This window comes from Capsella rubella, unplaced genomic scaffold (genome assembly GCF_000375325.1).
Source record: "Capsella rubella cultivar Monte Gargano unplaced genomic scaffold, Caprub1_0 scaffold_3, whole genome shotgun sequence".
Lineage (NCBI taxonomy): Eukaryota > Viridiplantae > Streptophyta > Magnoliopsida > Brassicales > Brassicaceae > Capsella > Capsella rubella.
In genome coordinates this window covers 1,038,247-1,058,952 of record NW_006238921.1, presented here as the reverse complement: position 1 = coordinate 1,058,952, position 20,706 = coordinate 1,038,247, and the positions used below count along the sequence as shown (strand labels likewise).

Genomic DNA, 20,706 nt, shown 5'->3' with positions numbered 1-20,706 from the left:
TTCATTCAAGAGTAAGAATATATTTTCCATAAAAATTTGTCAAATTTGATATCTGGACAATAGAAAATTTAATTAACCGGGATATTATCATCATCCTACACAAACCCACAACTTATTAATCAATTGAAAAGGCTCGTGGATCAAATGGGCCTGTCCTATATTTTTGGGCCGTATCCGAAATTTAAAAGATAAAATTGGTTAATTGCATTTGGAATGATATTTATTCTAGTCAAATTCATATTTCCTTAATTGAATACCAAGACCATTGGATTTGTACCAAAATTGGGGAATGTAAATGGGGAAATCAAATTCATTTGATAGTAAGAAATACTAACAATTTACAAATTTAAAAATCACCCAAAACTTTACCGGTTTGTGTAAAATTCACATTTAAAATAACTAAATCAACTCTTATGATCTTTATTTTGGGGTAAACTAAAAAACCTCTCAAAGTAGTATCCTATTTCTTTGCTAAAAATTTAAATCAAAAGGTTCTTAGAATTAAGAAGTTATTCAAAATCATGCTATCTAATTACTATCAAGCAGTCACTTTAAAAAAAAAACAGTTTTTTTTTTAAAACCCTTTGCACAATTAAACTAAACTAAATGAAGTAACACCAATTAAATTGGTAAAGGTCCTATTTGGTTGAAATACAAACGTTGGTACCATTTCGATAAATACAAATAAATAAAGGGGTAGAAATGCTTGAGACCCAAAAATTACGGAGACATGCCCTAAACAAACCCGCCCATCTCAGCAAACTCTCAACATTCAAAAAAATAAATAAAGTTGAATCCTTTTATTTCTTCGCGTCGTATCGTAGTAAGATTAGAGAGAGAGGAAGAGCGATTTCTCTCTATTGGTGGTTTCTGAGGAGTTTCAGTTTCTTGGGTCTTTCTTGGAATTTTGTTGGGGTCAATCTTCGCAATCAGGCACTGGTACGCTTCTTCGCCACTTCCGCTTTTCATCATCATCGACTTCACTTTCTCTGAATTCGAAAACTCTGTCTTTTTCGATTAGGGTCACTGTTCTTTCATTCCTTTATGTTCAATTCGCTTGAGATTTGAACCAAATTTCGTGTATTTATCATTTTCCTTCGATGATATTTATGGTCACTGATCAAGATGTTCATTTTTGTTATAAAAAAGATCAGGTTTTTTTGGGAAGATGAAATTAATCTTGTGCGAATGATGTTCTCTGTTTGGTTCACCGAAGAAATTTGATATTTTTATTTTTCGTTTTTGGAATTGAGTATTGGTTTTGGTACAATCATCATATCTGAATTGGTGTTGATTGATTTGTTTTCCTTATTCGGATATGGTTTACAATCACTGATTATACTTATTTTGGAAAAGTTCTGTCAGGATACTGTATTCTTGTCACTTAAGAGGGCATGATAATTTACGCTACTGTTCTTATTGAATTCATTGTGACTCTTTTTGTTTTCAGACGAACCAGGAGGGCAGAAAATGGGTAGAAATCTCGGTTCAGCATTTAGACAAGAGTTGGCTAATCTTGACAAAGATCCAGATTCCCACAAGACTGCAATGAGCAATTTGAGATCGATTGTGAAAGGTTTGGATGCAAGGGTGATTCATGTCTTTGTTGCTCAACTTTCTGAAGTCAAAGAGATTGGTTCTGAATCTGGTGGCTACACGGTTTCTCTCTTCGAAGACCTTGCTCGTGCTCATGGAGTCAAAATCGCTCCTCATGTAGAAATTATCATGCCGGCGATCATAAGGACGCTGAGCTCTAGTGAAGGGTCTTTACCTGTTCAACAGGCTTGCGCAAAGGCGGTAGCTGCTATGGCTAGATATGGAATTGATCCTACTACACCAGAAGATAAGAAAATGATTGTGGTTCACTCTCTTTGTAAGCCACTCTCTGATTCTCTTATAGATTCTCAACATAAACAGCATCTTGCTTTGGGATCTGCTCTTTGCTTGAAGTCACTTGTGGATTGCGATAATTGGCGATCTGCTTCTGGTGAAGTGGTTAATAATGTTTGTCAAAGCCTAGCTGTTGCCCTTGAAGCCACTTCAAGTGAAGCAAACTCTCATATGGCACTTGTTATGGCACTTGCCAAACACAATCCTTTTACTGTGGAGGCATATGCAAGGCTTCTGGTGAAGTCGGGTCTGAGGATTCTGGATTTAGGTGTTGTTGAAGAAGATTCTCAGAAACGGCTTTTAGCTATACAGATGCTCAACTTTCTGATGAAGAATTTGAACCCCAAGAGTATCTATTCTGAGTTTGAGCTTATATATCAAGAGATGGAGAAACACCAAAAAGATGAGATCCATTATGTCAAAATGGCAGCTCATGAAACCATGAGACAAGTAGAGAGATTAATACGTGAGGCAGATCCAAAGTTTGATGCAGAGAACTGCAAGTCCCGAATCTCACTCGGCGGATCAATCAAGTCTACACCAAGTCTGCGAGCAGATGATGGGAGTTATCTAAACAATCAAGACGAGGATGATGTTTTGTTTTCTGGTGTAGCCAGTGGAAGAACTGCTGTCTCAGGCTCTCCTCTGGTAAATTACGGAGACAGTAACCAAGACACTGGTTATGTAATCGAGAGTCCAAGAATTGGAAATCAGGTAAAAAAAAAACCACTGTAAAGCTGTCTCTTGTGCGCCCTTTTCAGTGAAGTTTCATTGTTCTGCTTTTTCTTTTTTATATTTCAGATGCAGTCTTTTGGTTTTGAAGATGAGAACATTGAGTCAGTTTGGTTCCATCAGCGGGACAGAAGCTCTGAGTTTAATGAATCTGTGTGCTCTAGGACCAACCGCTCAAGAAGTTCAAGACGAAACACCAAGAAGAGACAATCCGGAGAACTTTGTTCAAAACATCACAGGCATGGTTTCACACAAGATCCATTCACTGAGTTACTAGATAACAGACAGCAGGTGCAACAACAGTACAGTGAAAGCCCATCATCATCATCCATATATGATACCTCTGGCACTACCACTCCAACCAACACAACAGAAGATATCTTTGAGAAACCGAAGTCAGATCTGGATTCTGAGGCCAAGCTTAAGACCGGGGAGACTGAATTAGACCCACGTATGGGTCAGAGCAAGCGTGCGTTAAAATTGGGATTTAGTGTCTTCCCTATTGCAGTTGCAGGGTTTGCTTACTTCATGTGGATGCATCTCCAGGATGATATGATGCCTCCTCATCTTGTTCCGACTTAGAGTATATGGGATGAAGATAAAAATGCTTAGAACTTAGATAGGTTCAAATTCTAGCTTAGTTCTCTTGTTCTTTTGTCAATGTGTGGATCATGTTCGAATACTAGTTTGTTTGATTCCTTTTCCTGATGGATTTGTCACTTGTCCAAAAAGACTATCAAATGTAAACCTAACTCAGCTTGGTTCTCTTGTTCTTTTGTCAATGAGTTACCTTATGGATAAGTCACCTGTCCATAAGTCGAGGCAAATCTTTTTTTTTTTTTTTTTTTTTTTGTCAAAGTTGAGGCAAATCTTAACCAAATTCACACTAGTTCAAAATAAATTAAGCCACAACCGTAACTGAGACAATCCTACGAATAATTTCACTAACCAAACATAACTAAAAAAAAACACTTAAGTTGGTGGTGTGTATACCAAGATCACAAATCTTAAGCTGAGACATACCAAAATTTTCTCAGAATTGAAAGAACAAAAGATTACAAAGAAGAGAGTTTCACTACGAGGTATTTGTTCTCCGGCTTAGTCTTCCTCTGCACCAGCACCTGCAGCGGCAGCTGCATCTCTCCTTGGCCCACCGGCTTGTTTCGCCATTATAATCTGCATATTTTACACAAAGTTTTAGTAATACTCAATGAGATCTACCAAAGGAATTGAATATTGAATCAAGGATTTGCACGAACAAGGGACTTTAAGGCGGCTTTGTTCATATAGTAATCTTGTAAGATATGCATTCAACGAACAATATCTTTTCTTTCATGTGATGAGTCAACACATTAATGATATAAAGAACAAAATGCTTTTTTCACCAAAGATTAAATCATGCAAGTTTGTGCATACCTGGTCTACACGAAGCACAGTGCATGCAGCATCTGAAGCATATTTAAGAGCAAATAACCTGCACAGAGACTTACACGTCTTAGTCATCAACTAAAGTGTATTGTCTTCTTTATAAGCAGTCAAAAAATTCTACCCCAAGTTTCTATATTCAACAACTGCTAAGCAATTATTAAGAAATCTGATAGATGGATCCCACACTTGCGTCTCAGAAAGCCACTGTGAAACTTACTTGGTTGCAAAAAGATCCCATACTTTCGTCTCTGAAACATCTTTACAAGCACCTTCCTCTAAGTCAATGCCTAGTTTTGTGTTTCCAGATCCATGTCCAGTGTACAGAGCAGCTATGATTTCCATTGCATTGAGGCCAGCATTATCTGCAAGGGTTTTGGGTACAAACTCGAAACTCTCAGCGTACTTGGTGATGGCATATTTGTCCAACCTGAAAATTCAAAGTGAAACCTAAGTTTAGTTGCCAAACCTAAGTTTAGTTGCCAAACCTAAGTTTAAAGCTAGCCTAACATGGATAAGTTCTGAAAAATACCCAAAATGATATCATCTGAAAAATTATGTAAAAGAAAATACCCTATTTCTGCATTGGCATATTCCTTCAATCTTTGAGCCAATTCTATTTCAGTAGCTGCCGCCCCGGGAACTATACGGCTGTCTCTGCACATGGCCTGAGAAGAAATATAACTAACCACAGTCAAGATATATGTATATATAATATATTTGGTACAAAGAAAACTAGACAGGGACACCAAATCTCTAACCCAGTAGATATTACCTTGTATGTATTAACTCCATCATCAACAGCTCTCTCAAGGTCGTCCAAAATGCTATCTGTGCTTCCACGCAAAACCACGGTAGAGATGGAGTTACCACCTTCCTCGTTTCTTGCAATCGTAACCTAAAGACATCACAAGAAGACCGAGAATTGTATGTGATCAATGAAACACAAAAAAAGAGTTAAAAGATAGGATTTGACTTCAGATTACTTACTGTCACACCACCAATTTCCTCAACTGATATAGAATCAACATATCCCAGATCATCAGGGCTTGGCCGGCTAAGCTTCAACTGTTTGATAATTAAAGTATTAAACGCTAGAAAAAAAACTACCCTTAGATACTCATTTAGATAGCCAATTAGAAACACTTACATGGGCAACAGCCCCAGCTGTACGACAGAAACGCCTCAGTTCAAACTTTGAGCTGATCTTCAATACCATTATCCTGCCAGGAAAAATGTGTGTAATTGAAAGGTAAGTAAAGATATGCATTATCATATGAAGCTACAACAGAACAATAGGGAATGAAAATGCAGGTAATAACAATCGTAAAAGGACACATACTTGTAACGCTCACAGAAATGCAATGCCATTTCCCCAATTGATCCTCCGCTAACAATGACTTTGGCTCCTGATTCAGCAACAGCTTTGATCAACTCCTCAACTTTAGCTTCCTCTGTTTTTGCATAGTTCTCTAACTAGAAATCCAAAATAAAAGGAGAAATTTGTGACAATTAGAATTGAAAACAAACAACCATTCTTGAGGAAGCATATATGTGATAGACGCCAGAATTGTAATTTTCACATTTTAATAAGACAGTAAAAAATCTTAGTGCAGGAGAAACTCGTATGCCTCATTCATAAAGAAGCCTCATCTTGTTCTACTTCATCACACTGAAAGCATATGGTAATGAAATAGAGATTCCAAACTTAGAAAGACTAACCTGCTCAGCACTATGAATGAGGACAGTTCCTTTGGTTTCTGTTGCATTAGTATCAACGCCACCCGCAAAAACAGCAACCTGACAAAAACATAAAAAAGATTCAGGGACGTTTAGGGGCAAAACATATTGATCAATTCAGACAGAAAAACATGGTCAAAAGTATAAACAAAAGAAAGGGATCTCACCTTTGCCTTCTCCATTCGTTTAATGATACCAACAGCATCACTTTTCAAGACCATACCACGGACTATGCAAGAATTGTGCAAGCCTCCTCCCAAAAGCTTGGCAACACGGACGTTATCCACATTGAAATTCGTTGGATTCTTTGGGCAGACTTGAATGCAAGCCTAGAAAATAAATAAACCCGTCAAGTAAAAACTATATCTGCCATAATCTCGAGAAAATAACAATCTGAACAATGAAAAGAATAGATAGCAAGAAATAATTACGTCAGCAACTAAAGAGCATATTATCTCCTCTTGCCCGAACTGCTTGCTTGCAACAGCTGCTCTCATACGGGAAATAACTTCATCCTTGTTACGTACATCCATCGTCTCAGAACCACTCTCAACCAGTTGTTCCAAAATTTCAACAGCCTGCACAGACAATAACCAACCACATTAGTCAAATACTCATACAAAAAAATTGAGAAGCACCATACAGTAATTTCAGGTATCCACCAACCTTGATGATTGCTTTGTTATATCCACTAATGATCTCACTGGGGTGAAGCCCCATCCTAATGAGCTCCTCAGCGTTTTGAAGAAGCTCACCAGCAAAAGAGATAGTCAGATTGGCTCCATCTCCAATTTCTTCTTGCTGAGCCTTAGCAGCTAAAACAAGAAGTTTGGCAGCCGGGTGTTGAATCTCCAGTTCATTCACAATAGTAGCAGCGTCACTTGTGACAAACAGTTTGTCCAAATGATTGATAACCATTTTATTCATTCCTGAAACATCATCAGAAACAAATAACTCAGTCGTAATCCGAATCTGAATCCCTAGAAAAAAACACACTTCACTCTTTACAGTGACAGATCACAAGACAGATCCTACTTAGTACACTCAAATAAAATTGAAACGACACAGAAGAAAACGAGATTCATCATTTCAGTAATAGATCAAGGCCCAATCAGCGAAACATGGCGTACCATTGGGGCCGAGAGAGGTGCGTGTAATGGTGGAGAGCTCCTTGCAAGCTCCAATGTTCTTAATAACGGCTTCGTCTAGACCCGAGAGATGCCTGTAACCTTCTTTAAGCATCGATTGGATACCATATGGCTGCATCGACATACCCACCATTTTCTCAGGTAAAGATCTATACGCTTTGAAACTTGGGTCACTCTCGAACAGGAAGAAGAGTAAAAACCCTAAAAGCGAGGAAGCTCTCTGTGTATTTTTGTTTTTTGAAGTAGTTTAGAGAGAGAGAGCTCTTCTGTGAGAGAGGCCCGAGATTACCCTAGCGCAAGGTTTTAAAACACTTCGTTTCCTCCCTTTTAGTATCTAAACGCTGTCGTTTTTTGGCTTTTACGGTGTTATGGGCCGAAGAGTGAGATCTTCTATCTTTAGGAATGAATTTATTAATTATAAGAAAACTTAGGGACGAAAAGAGAAAATTATGTGTTTGATTACACAAAATAGCATTGTGTTAATGAAAGCCATGAAAATATTATCAACAACTTTCAAGGAAATAAGAGAGCAAAGGCATGAGTTTATGTTTTATCAGATGTGCGTCTCCTTAAAAAGGAACATAAGACAATGTAAGTTTTGTTCAGATAAGCGGAGAGAACACACATAGATTAAAGATGTGTATTAGGTTTTCAGAAATCCAAACCCTGAAGAAAAACATGATTCAAAAAACTAGGTTTCTTTTAATTAAGTCATCTTCTTTCCTTGCATCGATTCCAGCTTTCAACACAAGTTAATTGTTTCCCCGGAAACTCCTTCAAGGGCCTATGTAAAAAAACCAATCATAATCAACAATGTTAGAAACTGTATCAAGAGGGTTTGTTGATGTGTTCTAACTTCTATATGCTGCAGCAGGGTTTAAAAGGACCCGTACCTGTTTCTTTTGCTTGATCTTCTTATCTCTGATGATCTTTTGCCTTGTCTCATAGAACTTGTAATCATCAAGTATACATGTCTTGCTCATGTACTCTTTGAAGATCTTTATGATCTTCGTCCCATGATCCAGATTTACCTGCACCAAAACCAACACCGTTACACTTCAAAACCCTGGCCGAAAGCCATAATCTTTCATTACGATTCAAATAAGCTTCAAGCTTTCAATCCAAACATGTCCAAACCAGAAAGGGTTTAGGGGAAGTTTAACAAACCTCTTGAGTGTCTCTACTATTAGTGACAGGCTTGTTTTCGTTATTCTCAAGTGTTATGTGTCTCAAGAGACTGTTTGGTATGTCTTTGATGATATGCCACTTCACAGGGAAACAACCAATCCATTTATCTTGTTGCCAGTATTCCATTGTCTTGTTGAAATCAACAGGGCCTACCATCTCAGCAAGACCAACAAATTGCCCACTTGCATTCACCTGCAGATAAAACCGATTACAGTGAGTTACTTAATGCAAATCTAAAAGGACACTGCAGGAGCCGTGAAGTAACCTCATACTGACCGAGAACAGAAGATACACAGGACATTCTTGAGAGTTCTCTTTGGCTTCATAATATGCAGCATTCAACTTCTTGTTGCCAGTTGGCGTGCTCGACCACGCACCATACTTTATACTGTTATGAACATCATCTTCGCTGTATGACTTAATCACAAAGAATTTAGCTTTCACGAATGTTTCAGGGAAACTCTCCCCGTTGTAGCGCTGGAGATCAACCGCTGAAACGTCTTGCTTCATTGCCTCTAACATTGCAGTGTTAAGAACTTGAGGATTCTTGAAATCACTACTCCTTGGTCCTCGACAAAGCTCATTAAGCCTATCTGCTTTCTCATCACTATAACCACGCCCATGATTGAAGCTTCTGGTCTTTCTATAACCATCAACAGGATACCATCCTCGCCCAAGTTTCCAGGAATCATAACCAAAAGTTCCATATGCATGACCAGAGTCAATTACATTCCCGTAAAGTCCATACAATCCATGGTTGGAATACAAAGGATCATTATATCCAAATTGGTCAAAACTTGGTGCTTCGTGTGAGTTGTGTGGATTCTGTAAGTAAAAAGGATGTAGCCAATTATTAGACAAATAATCCCAAGTCCCAGCAGAGATGACGCAGAGTACAAAATACACATTCGCTTAAGTATATGAAGATAGATAAGTGGCAGTAAGGTCATGTGACATAACCAACATACCATGAGATGCGAAAAGGAAGAGTGATTGCTGCTGCGGTCATAACCAAACCTCGGATCAGGGTAGCCACCAGAAGGATAGTTTGATGGAAAGTAACCCCACGGGTATGAACCAATTGAGTCTCCACCATTTAGCTGATTGCCAACATTCATATTTGGCCTTCGTTCACTTCCGTAAGAAGATGCACCATACGGTATGTGACCATACTGGTGCTGAAAAGAACCCTTCTCACAAAACACAGCCAGTTAACCAAAAAAGGTCACGCAAGATAACAATTGTTACATCAAAAAAGCAGCAAGACCTCTCCACAGAACAATTTGCAGTTAAAGAACATTTAGCAAAACACAATTTAAGTTCCAAAACTTTTGATTTAAAACGGAAGTAGCAATTAAGTACCTTATTACGGTTCCTAGGGACTTCATTTGCATCTGAACCTAAAGACAAATCCTGAAACAAGTCTGCTGTTTCTGCACCGATTACAAAACAAGAGCCGAGTTAGTATTTCTAATAACAAAGGCTCAAACTCCAATCGCATACTCCCCACAAGACAAATACTGGTGAAATTCAACCCATAAGCAGAAAAGAAACCAACTTGTTAAAAAAACATAACCTTATCTATTTGCTCTCTACAGACACCAATCAATCCGAAATAGACAACCTACGACAGATACTGACCACACTAGTCCCTAAACCCTAAACCCAAGTGTACAAATCAATCGCAAATTCTACGATGAGCACAAAATGCGAACTTGCGAATGCTAAAAGAAAAAAGCTCATCTATGGGACAAAAGGAACATACCCAGAAGAGGGAAGCTAGAAACGAGACGATCAGAAGAAGCGGCTCCAGACATGTCGAGAGAAGGCGAAAAAAGCTTGGGAAACCCTAGAAAACGTCACAGAGAAGGTTGGGCAAATGAAAGCAAAACGCAACCTCGAAAAACCCAGAGCGAGAGAGAGAGAAGGGAGGGGGTTTATAGAAAGTTCCGTTCTTTTTTTTTGTTTTCTTCGTTCTTCCCCTTTAACGTAAGGCGGTGTGATCTTTAGCAAAGAACACAAATGGCCCCAAATGGGTAAAATTAACGAGGAATTCTAAGCGACAAAAATCAAATTTTCTTTTCCTTTTTTCTTTTTGTTTTTGCTCCTTTAACCCAAAAAGATAAGGCTCTTCTTCTTAATGACCATTTTTATCACACGAGAAGATTCTGAAAAATTGACGTTGATTGCTTTTATTATTAGAGACTTTTTCAAAAAAAATTAAAATCAAAAGAGCAAAGCACTAAAGCTTATGATGAAACAAGAAAACTTACTAATGTCCCTCACATGTTTACTTAAATTCGATTCTATAATTACTCTTGCTTAAGAGCAAATATCTTAAATTCCACTTGTTAAGGATGTACTATTAATCTTGGGGATGATTGTAAATTGTAACATACAAAAAAAACACATGAGTTTTGTGTTTTCAACTCAACTTTTACAAATTGAAGGACAAAAACTATATATGTAAAAATGATGGACCGCAAGTTTTGTGATTCTTTGGGTTGGCCTAAGGGCCAAATGCAGTATATGTCTACTGGTGTCATGTCCCGTTTACACAATGAAAAAGGGGGGGATGCTTCATAAACGAATCTTAGATGGCTAAACAAATGATTCCCAAGTGGATATGAACCTTATGTTCGGCGGCATCAACCCATACTTCTGCTCCTCACTCACCTAAAAAAAAAAACAGAATGTTTTCTATAATTTTAAACGAGTGATGAATATCTTTCATTTTATGTGGGTTGTTCTTAGATAACTGAGTACAACAAGCTAGTAGTAGTAGTGTATGATCATCATGCAAAGAAAATCTTAAGACTGATTTGTGGGGTTTCTTTTCTAGTGTTGTGGTCGCACATTCAACAGTAAACAAACATATGGTATAACAACAAAACAGTAGCTACACAAATTCAAACAATTTGATTGGAAACACATTTACGAAATTATATAACTCAAAAGTCTTTTTAGCGTTTGGTTTAGAGAAACATATATAACTATACAAGTTCTTTTACCCTTTTTCCTCGTGATGGATTTTCTAATTTTTGATTGTAAATACTAATAAATTTATTTATGGCAAACATCACATGGAGTTGCACAAAATTGATGAATATGTTTATCCTTTGTCTCGTAGGGTTCATTCAATGGGTTGTATGAGAGGCGGTGAGGAAGACACACAAAACACAACACAACATCATCATCCTCGAGAGTCCAGAAAAGTTCAAAAACATTCCCCAACAACTTAATTCAACATTGCATCATTTAATTCGTGTTACATGCACCACTTTTTTTTTTTTTTTTTAATTACTGAAGATAAACAATTATTTTTACCTTATAATTTTATTTAGAAATATAAATATTGCCAAACAATTTGGAAATTGATTGCTTGCAAACAAAAACACTTAAATCTTACGGAATATGTCAACCAATCTATAAAACACACAAAATATTCATTGACTTGTAATACACAATGCATTATGATTATGAGTATAGCGTGATGTGTTTCATTGGTCTCCATGAATTAGTGGATCATGTGACATACGAGTTTTTGTAGACATGTTATAAAGCTTCTAAAATAGTCAAGTAAGTGAAATAAACTCTAATTGTTTGTAACACTATTGTTTTAATTTTTTTTTTATTTTTTTTTTAAGAAGATGCACGCGAGGAACCCAAAGCGGCAACATAGCGACAGCCAATGAAACTGCACCACCCCACACCATTAGCCATTAGGCATCAGCTAATTAACTTAGGGATGAACAGAGAGACCCAACCCAAAAAAAACAAAAAAAAATAACGTTGCAAAATATATATATATATATATATATTTTTAAATCAAGGAAAAACAAATTAGGTAAAAGTTTACAAAATATTATTATTACAATGAAAAAATATATATTGGAAAAACTCAAAAAAGTGAATCAATCCTTCTCCCAAGAAAAAAAAACTTAACTTTTATTTTTATTTTTATTTTGCTAAACTCAAAAAATCTCTTTACAAAAATTTGCACCTCTTCTTCATCGTCTCATCTTCATCTTCTTCTTCTTCTTCATTATTAACCCTAAATCTAGCCGCAACTACCTCTCTCTCTACTTTTCTTTCTCTCCTTCTCTGCTCCACAGCTCCAAAGCTTTTTTTTTTTTCTTCTTTCTTCACATTCAAATCGTCACAGCATAAAGCTAATCGGTTTCTCATTTTTTTTTTTGGGAACTTGAGGAGAGATCTGAAAGTTTTTGTTTTGGATCGATCCTGTTCCACTCTCTTCATCCTCCGATCATCGTTTATTTTTTAGAAGTTTGTTTCAATCAATCGATCTTCGGGTAAACAGTCTCTTAACATCTCGATTCGATTTCCGCTGTGGTTGTTGTTGTTGAGCTGAAACTTTTCTTGCTACATTTTCTTATGACTTTGCGAAAGATCGTGATTTTGGTAGATGATTGAACATATTTCATTGAACTGACGATTGTTTCTACACTTCAGAACTTTTTTTGTGAATCTATGTTACTTTTTGCTTTCGATTTGTATAGATGTCTGTGAAATATGAAAATCAAGAGAAGCTTGTGTTGATTGATCTATGGGGTAGTAAATTTTGCTGTTGATTTTTGTTTGTCTACTTGGGGCTGTTATTTTTCATCATCAGCTCTTTGTTATGGCGTTCACACTAGGAAGCTTAGATTATTGATGAATATGAGCCAACTTCATCGACAAGTTCTAATTTTGGCTACAAATGCTTTTGTTTTGTTGACTATTCGGTTTGATTGAATTATGCAACGCCATAAAGAATCTGTTTTCTAGAAAAAGGAATGCTCGTAGTCTAAGCCATGGTTTCTTATATTGTATCACATTGCAATGACTTGCTTTCTCTATTGATTCCTTTTAAGCACTTTCCTGAATAAGAATCTGTTTTGATCCCATTATTGTTCTCTTATTTGTTGGTTAAATATATCTCCTTGGAGAAGGAATGCCGCAAAACTCTTTACCTCCACCTTTTACTTGTGAAATATAGCTCCAAATAAATGTTATTTTCATAACCTTACACGCTACTACAATTTTTTTTAATGCCACAGGTAATACAAAGAGGCGACTGAGAGAATTATTTTTTTTGACATTTTGTATGGAGTAAGAATGCCAGAGTTAAGAAGTGGAGCAAGGAGATCGAGACGTCTTGACGAGCAGCCTAACCCTCAACTAGTTGAACAAGCAGAAGTTATCGTATCTCCTCCTCCGACTGGAACAAGGAGAAGAGGTGGTGGTAGAGGAAGGGGGAATGCTGCTTTAGCTAAAGGGGCGGCACCTCCAAGACCAACTGCTGCCGGTAGAGGCAGGGGTATCAGGTTGACAGACTTAGAGCCAGAACCTTGTGAGGTTCGTCCAGCTGCAGGTGCTTTAGGGGCCACTGAACCTGCCATAAACCGAGTTGACGGGGTAGCTGATAAGGATCTTGCTGCGGAAGGAGGTAGCGCAGAGAAAATAGTAGGAATGGAAGAAGATTCTAGCATGGGTCCAGTCCCTGAAAGGGTAATTCCTGTCAACCTTATGATATTAGTCACCGGTTTTCTGCTAGGTTACATCTTTGCAAAACTCTAGGGTTAGATCAAAGAAGGTGCTCCGTTTTTAAGCTCAACATATTCTTCTTTCGTCTCAATCATCATCTTGGAACTCTTAGATCTTTTGCTAATATGTAGCTTACGAGCCATGCTAATGGGTTTAATCATTGTCTCAACTTTTAATTTTCCTTTGAGAGAGATATTCACCATAATTTCATTGTATAGGTACAAGTTGGAAATTCTCCTGTTTATAAGACTGAGAGGAAACTCGGCAAGGGTGGATTTGGTCAAGTTTATGTTGGCAGAAGGGTGAGTGGTGGCAGTGATAGGATTGGAGCAGATGCGATTGAGGTATTTTTAACAAAGCGTGGTGAAATTCATGGAGTTTAATTCCAAAGGAGTGAACAAATTAAAAACGTTAATTCTTTTCCTTTTCAGGTGGCTCTTAAACTTGAACACCGAAATAGTAAAGGCTGTAATTTTGGCCCACCTTACGAGTGGCAAGTGTACAAGTAAGACTTGCCTGCTTCCTTTCACAGTTTCATGCCCAGTTTCTCCTTCTCCTTAAGTGTCACTACCAATACATTCTGTTTTCTTTTTCTGATTTAAAGTACACTCAGTAGCTGTTATGGAATTCCTGCTGTACATCACAAGGGTCGTCAAGGAGATTTTTACATCCTGGTAAGCTTTTCGACAAGCGTGGTTACACATCGAGATTAATGAGGTGATGTTGATATATAAACATTTTAATTATTTCAGGTCATGGACATGCTTGGCCCTAGCCTCTGGGATGTTTGGAATTCCTTGGCTCAATCGTAAGCACTTTCATCGTGCTTTACTTTTGAAATCAACCATGCTTATGCAATATGTTAAATTTATTGTCATACTGTAGGATGTCTCCAAACATGGTAGCGTGCATTGCAGTGGAGGCGATATCTATTCTTGAGAAACTGCATCTGAAGGGGTTAGTGCTAATTTTTGTAGTTACCAACTTCCCAACGAATTGTATTTGCTATCAGTGAGCTGACATTCATTTCATGTTCAATCCCTACATCCAATAAGGTTTGTGCATGGAGATGTGAAACCAGAAAACTTTTTACTTGGTCAGCCTGGAACAGCAGACGAGAAGAAACTCTATCTTATTGATCTTGGTCTAGGTGAGTTTCTGTAATATGCTTACAAACAACCTGACGCATTGTTTTCTTCTGATATTTTTATCTCTCTTTTGTCTCGAGAAAGTTTTTGAAATATTTGTAATTATTTTTATAAATGTTAACATGTATTCTCATTTGATTTAGCATCAAGATGGAAAGATTCGCACTCTGGCCAGCATGTTGAATATGATCAAAGACCAGATGTATTCAGGTATAATAATTGGTGTATGTTATCTTTCCTACTTTTCTTTTGTATACATATGTATTTACATCTTTAATATGCTTCATATGCAGGGGAACGATAAGGTATGCAAGTTGTCATGCACATCTTGGTCGTACTGGAAGTCGGAGGGATGATCTTGAGTCATTGGCTTATACATTAATATTTCTAATGCGGGGAAGGTTGCCATGGCAAGGGTTCCAGGTGAGTTTCTTATCTCTCTATTCACAACCTAACGAATTGTAAGTCTTAGTTCTAGTCAATGATTTATGGTTTTTGTACGCAGGGTGACAACAAGAGCTTTCTTGTTTGCAAGAAAAAGATGTCAACCTCTCCTGAATTGATGTGCTGTTTTTGTCCACCCCCTTTTAAGCTGTTCCTCGAGGCAGTTACTAATATGAAGTTTGATGAGGAGCCCAATTATGCCAAGCTTATCTCGATTTTTGATACTCTAATCGAGCCATGTGCTATATCTAGACCAATAAGAATTGATGGGGCTCTTAAGGTGATTTTCTTTGGTTGCTGTGTTTTTTAATTTCTTCATTATGTATAAATATATAGCAACAAGTGTTGATATTTTTCTGTTGCGTGAATAGGTTGGTCAAAAGCGAGGAAGATTGCTTATCAATTTGGAAGAGGATGAACAGCCAAGGAAGAAAATTAGAATCGGCAGTCCTGCTACCCAGTGGATTTCAGTGTATAATGCACGCCGTCCTATGAAACAGAGGTAATTCTTACACATTTTCATGTTTTGCTCACCTTCTTTTTGGGTGATAAAAGTGTGAAAACCTTCATTAATCAAATTCCTTTTTCTTGCTGACCAGCCTCCTCGTCAGTCTTAGCAAAACATATTGTCTTGTCTAATGCTTTGCATTTATTATGGCTTTAGTTATTTCCTATTTGGGAAAGATACATAAGGTGGGATGGGAAAAGATACTGACTTAAATAATATTAGTAGAAATATTCGTTTTTTTGGTGCATTATATTTCTTTGCGTAACAGGTCAAATCTCTGTTGCTTTTGTAGGTATCATTACAACGTTGCAGACTCAAGACTGCACCAGCATGTAGAGAAAGGTAACGAGGATGGCCTTTTCATAAGCTGTGTAGCATCAGCAGCTAATCTCTGGGCCATCATCATGGATGCTGGTACTGGGTTCAGTTCTCAAGTATATGAATTGTCCTCAGTCTTCCTGCACAAGGTGAAACATCTGAAGCATTAGGATCCATCTATCTGTTAAACCTATGTTGACTATAGCAGCTCACCATTTGTTTCTGGATTCTTTGCAGGACTGGATTATGGAACAATGGGAAAAGAACTACTATATCAGTTCTATAGCGGGTGCAAATAATGGGAGCTCATTGGTTGTTATGGCAAAAGGTTGGTATTTAGAATTGATGATAACTATGCCGGTGTCTTATTGATTCATAAAAGCATGAAAAGCTGTTTTACTTGTTCCAATTCATGTAATATGATAGGAACTCCTTATACCCAGCAATCTTACAAAGTCAGCGACTCATTTCCATTCAAGTGGATAAATAAAAAGTGGAAAGAAGGTTTTCATGTAACTTCGATGACCACCGCTGGGAGTCGTTGGGGTGTAGTAATGTCCAGGAACTCAGGCTACTCTGAACAGGTTCCCATCTCTTTACCTGAGGCATTTCGATGCTTCTTTGTTTCCTTTTTGGGCAATATGATGGATTAATGCTGTCTATGTGGTGTATATGAATAGGTGGTGGAGCTTGACTTTTTGTACCCTAGTGAAGGAATACATAGAAGGTGGGAAAGTGGATACAGGATAACATCAATGGCTGCAACAGCTGATCAAGCAGCTCTTATATTGAGTATACCTAAACGTAAAATAACTGATGAAACGCAAGAGACTCTCCGAACTTCTGCCTTCCCTAGTACCCATGTCAAGGTGTGTTCTTAATCTTCGGAAACAAATGAATTATGTATTAAATTTGGGATTATTCTCCATTTGTTCTATTTAAACTGATCTCGACCTTTATTTTTTATTTCAGGAGAAATGGGCAAAAAATCTGTACATTGCATCAATATGCTATGGTCGGACAGTTTGCTGATAAAACATGGAGTATACTGTTTCAACCTCTCTCACCCTCGCTCTAGGTTTCAGGGATGATCTTCTCTAGAAGCCTAACAACGTGTAGCTTCGGTTTCTAAAGGTAAACCTTAACCAGGAGCCAACTTGTGTGACTGTAATGAAATGAAATTTGTCTCTATGTATGTAGTAAGTACAAGATAAAAGGAAAAAAAAAACAAAAACAAAAAATGAGTAGAAGAGAAGCATTTATTAGTAGAATTGATGAAGGCTGGAAAAAGATTATGCAGTTTCTGGCTTATTGCTTTATACCTGATTTGAGTTACAGAATCAGGAGGGGGCAAGATGTTTGTTCTAATGAACATATCTAAGAAGCCTTTCATCTCAATCCTTTTACTCCCAAGTTTGGATTTTAAACCCAAATATGTAGATTTTTGTAAAAATTGGTTTGCCATTGCTTCAAATGTTATTTGTTAGATCTTATAGAAAATAACATTTCAAAATTGTTAAGATCGGATAACAATTTTTAAGAAAAGTCAGATATTTCAAAACATCGTTGTCGATTATTAGTCTTGAATAAACAAGCAACACTGAATCTCCTAGTCAATTACATTTTATAAACAACTGTGGAGTCAACATGATGAAATTTCAACTTTTTTTCTATGTGAATGCAAGATCTTAAAAGTCAACCATTATTATATTTAGTGCCTTCAAAAAGACTACACATCACAATCATTGACAATGAAGACAAACATTGTTCGGATGTTAGTCGTTTAGCAATAATCTCTTCTGCGACTTGTTTGTAAATATGAAACAGAAGAACCTGTGAGTGGCAAAAGACAATAGCTCTGAGAAAAAATGCTGAATCTATGTCTTCTCTCTTTCTTCCTCGTGTTCTTAGTCTTCTTCATTCCGCAAATATCTTTCTCTTGTCCACAAGACCAACTACAATCCCTTCTTGAGTTCAAGAACTTGCTGACTCAGAACATCAAGAACCACTCTACAGAACCAAGCACCCTGGAAGGTTTAGAGACATGGAGGCCAAACTCAGATTGCTGCAAATGGCAGCTCGTCAGATGCAACAGTCGTTCCCCTACCAGAGAAGTGATAGACCTGAACCTGCACTCTCTTGTCCTCTCTGGCTCAGTGAGTTCAAGCATTCTGAGACCAGTTCTGCGTATAAGCTCTCTTGTGACGCTCGATCTCTCATCTAATTTCATACAAGGAGAGATTCCTGGAGATGGGTTTGTGAATTTGACTAGGTTCATCTCTCTTGACATGAGTGATAACAACTTTAACGGTTCTATCCCTCCTGAGTTATTCTCCTTGAAGACTCTTCAGCGCCTTGACTTAAGCAGTAATGTTATTGGTGGTACGTTGAGTGGTGACATAAAAAATCTCAAGAACCTGCAGGAACTGATCTTGTATGAGAATTTCCTTGAGGGAGAGATTCCTCCAGAAATAGGTAAGTCAGAAAACAATCTCAAAATTTAAACTTTGTGTTCATCTATGAAAATCATAGATATGGGTTATAAATGTTACTGACTTTATTTTATATTGTGTGTGTGGGTTACAAGGTAGTCTTCCTGAACTGCGGACGCTGACACTGAGGCAGAACATGTTCAATGGTTCTATCCCATTGTCTGTGTCAGAGTTGAGGAAGCTCGAAACGTTGGATCTCCAGAACAACTCTTTGTCTTTTGAGATTCCCAACGGTATTGGGAAGTTAGTCAATCTATCAACTCTGTCTTTGAGCATGAACAAGTTGTCTGGTGGAATTCCATCGTCGATTCAGAATCTGGAACATCTTGAAACCCTTGAACTTGAGAATAACAATGGCTTGTCAGGTGAGATTCCCTTTTGGCTGTTTAGTCTTCATAAGCTGAAGATATTGCGGCTAGGAGGAAACAATCTCCAATGGAACAAGAATGGCTCTGTCTATGCACAGTCTAAGTTAACACATCTGTCACTTAAGTCTTGTGGTTTAGAAGGAAAAATTCCGGATTGGCTCAAGAATCAAACATCTCTTCTTTTCCTGGATCTGAGCAGGAACAGACTCGAAGGAAGCTTCCCCAAATGGTTGGCTGATCTGGATATCGGAACCATAATTTTGTCTGACAACAAACTCTCAGGCTCATTGCCTCCTAGTTTGTTTCAGTCTATGAGTTTATCGGTTCTTGCGATATCAAGAAACAACTTTTCTGGTCAGATTCCTGATACGGTAGGTGAAACATCGGCCATGATACTGATGCTGTCTGAAAACAACTTCTCAGGATCAGTACCGAAGTCTATTTCAAAGATCCATAGGCTGCTGTTGCTGGACTTGTCAAAGAACAGATTATCAGGTGAATTCCCAAGGTTCGGTCCCGAATCAATGCTTGCATTACTCGATATATCCTCCAACGAGTTCTCTGGGGAGGTTCCAGCTTTCTTTGGATCAAACACCATAGTGCTTTCAATGAGTCAGAACAACTTCAGCGGGGAATTCCCTCCGGACTTTACTAATCTCCCACTTCTGATGCATCTTGATCTTCATGACAACAAAATCTCAGGTAACGTCCCGAGAATAATCTCGCGGCTGTCTTCTTCTCTAGAGGTACTTAGCCTGAGAAACAATTCCCTGGAAGGTTCAATCCCAGAAGGCATATCAAACCTCACAAGTCTCAAGGTCTTGGATCTCTCAGAGAACAATCTTGATGGATCTCTCCCTTCATCTCTTGGGAATCTCACAGGCATGAGAGAATCTCTCCCAAGCTCGTCTTCTCCTTTGCCTTTCATGTTCAGCTTCACTATCGAAATACACGACTTAGCAGTGAACTGGAAGAATTCAAAGCAAGGTCTTGCCAACAGAAACCTCTACCTCTACACTCTCATAGACCTCTCCAAGAACAAGCTACTCGGAGAAATCCCAACTTCTTTTGGCAATCTCAAAAGCTTAAAGCTTCTAAACCTCTCTTACAACGACATCTCTGGATCGATCCCACAAAGTCTTGGAAATCTTGAGAAGGTAGAGATCTTAGACCTTTCACACAACAATCTCTCTGGCGAAATCCCGCAGACACTTTCCAAGCTCATCGAGCTGAATGTTTTGGAGTTGAGCAACAACAAGCTGACAGGCAGAATCCCTGAGAGCCCTCAGCTAGACAGATTGAACGATCCGAACATTTACGCGAACAACAACAAACTCTGTGGAGTACAAATCCAAGTACCATGTTCTACGCCGATCCAGCAGCCAAAGGAGAAAGATGAAGAGGAAGATGAAACGATGTTTTCATGGAAAGCTGCAGTCATAGGTTGTCCTTGTGGGTTTATTATGGCAGTTGTCGTAATGTATGTGGTTGGCTATTTCAGTGGTTCACCACCACCACCACCAAGGCGATCTCTCAAGAACAGAGGACTGAAGAAATCTATATCTTTGTTTTCTTAAAACGAAGTGGAAGATTATTATTACATATTCTGATAATGTAACATGCAAAAAGATAAACCGGTTTATTTAAATGTTAAGATTTAAGACAAATCCCCGGTTCAATAAACCGAATCTGATCGAACGGTTAAGCCGTACATTGATACCCATCCTTATACGCAATCAAAGCCCTAAAAAATATTTC

At 37.9% G+C, this 20,706-nt stretch overlaps 5 protein-coding genes across 5 annotated transcripts; 3 read left to right on the top strand and 2 right to left on the bottom strand.

Moving 5' to 3' along the window:
- The first annotated feature begins 763 nt into the window (after positions 1–763).
- On the top strand, positions 764–3,423 carry LOC17892030 (protein SINE2). Its single transcript, XM_023785632.1, has 3 exons — positions 764–939; positions 1,451–2,604; positions 2,692–3,423. Exons 2-3 carry the CDS (start codon positions 1,471–1,473, stop codon positions 3,202–3,204), a joined length of 1,647 nt encoding a protein of 548 aa, XP_023641400.1. The 5' UTR covers positions 764–939; positions 1,451–1,470; the 3' UTR covers positions 3,205–3,423.
- A 70-nt stretch (positions 3,424–3,493) lies between these two features.
- Positions 3,494–7,206, bottom strand: LOC17892140 (T-complex protein 1 subunit theta). Its single transcript, XM_006299900.2, has 13 exons — positions 6,918–7,206; positions 6,454–6,716; positions 6,219–6,365; positions 5,955–6,116; positions 5,770–5,847; positions 5,390–5,523; positions 5,198–5,270; positions 5,038–5,115; positions 4,823–4,945; positions 4,621–4,715; positions 4,268–4,477; positions 4,039–4,096; positions 3,494–3,798 (listed from the first exon to the last, which is right to left on the bottom strand). The coding sequence occupies exons 1-13, from the start codon at positions 7,066–7,068 to the stop codon at positions 3,721–3,723; spliced, it is 1,650 nt and encodes a 549-aa protein (XP_006299962.1). The 5' UTR covers positions 7,069–7,206; the 3' UTR covers positions 3,494–3,720.
- A 227-nt stretch (positions 7,207–7,433) lies between these two features.
- LOC17891559 (YTH domain-containing protein 1) lies at positions 7,434–10,178 on the bottom strand. Its single transcript, XM_006297667.2, has 7 exons — positions 9,889–10,178; positions 9,486–9,556; positions 9,092–9,313; positions 8,400–8,948; positions 8,103–8,315; positions 7,829–7,966; positions 7,434–7,719 (listed from the first exon to the last, which is right to left on the bottom strand). The coding sequence occupies exons 1-7, from the start codon at positions 9,938–9,940 to the stop codon at positions 7,678–7,680; spliced, it is 1,287 nt and encodes a 428-aa protein (XP_006297729.1). The 5' UTR covers positions 9,941–10,178; the 3' UTR covers positions 7,434–7,677.
- Positions 10,179–12,136: 1,958 nt separating this feature from the next.
- On the top strand, positions 12,137–17,488 carry LOC17890975 (casein kinase 1-like protein HD16). The gene is made up of 17 exons (XM_006297029.2): positions 12,137–12,436; positions 13,184–13,634; positions 13,889–14,014; positions 14,102–14,175; positions 14,275–14,344; positions 14,423–14,478; positions 14,556–14,627; positions 14,726–14,820; positions 14,962–15,028; positions 15,112–15,241; positions 15,324–15,542; positions 15,634–15,764; positions 16,063–16,237; positions 16,326–16,416; positions 16,515–16,672; positions 16,769–16,957; positions 17,061–17,488. The coding sequence occupies exons 2-17, from the start codon at positions 13,242–13,244 to the stop codon at positions 17,118–17,120; spliced, it is 2,106 nt and encodes a 701-aa protein (XP_006297091.1). The 5' UTR covers positions 12,137–12,436; positions 13,184–13,241; the 3' UTR covers positions 17,121–17,488.
- A 462-nt stretch (positions 17,489–17,950) lies between these two features.
- Positions 17,951–20,615, top strand: LOC17892295 (LRR receptor-like serine/threonine-protein kinase GSO2). The gene is made up of 2 exons (XM_006296934.2): positions 17,951–18,563; positions 18,676–20,615. The coding sequence occupies exons 1-2, from the start codon at positions 17,957–17,959 to the stop codon at positions 20,523–20,525; spliced, it is 2,457 nt and encodes an 818-aa protein (XP_006296996.1). The 5' UTR covers positions 17,951–17,956; the 3' UTR covers positions 20,526–20,615.
- The last annotated feature ends 91 nt before the right edge of the window (positions 20,616–20,706 follow it).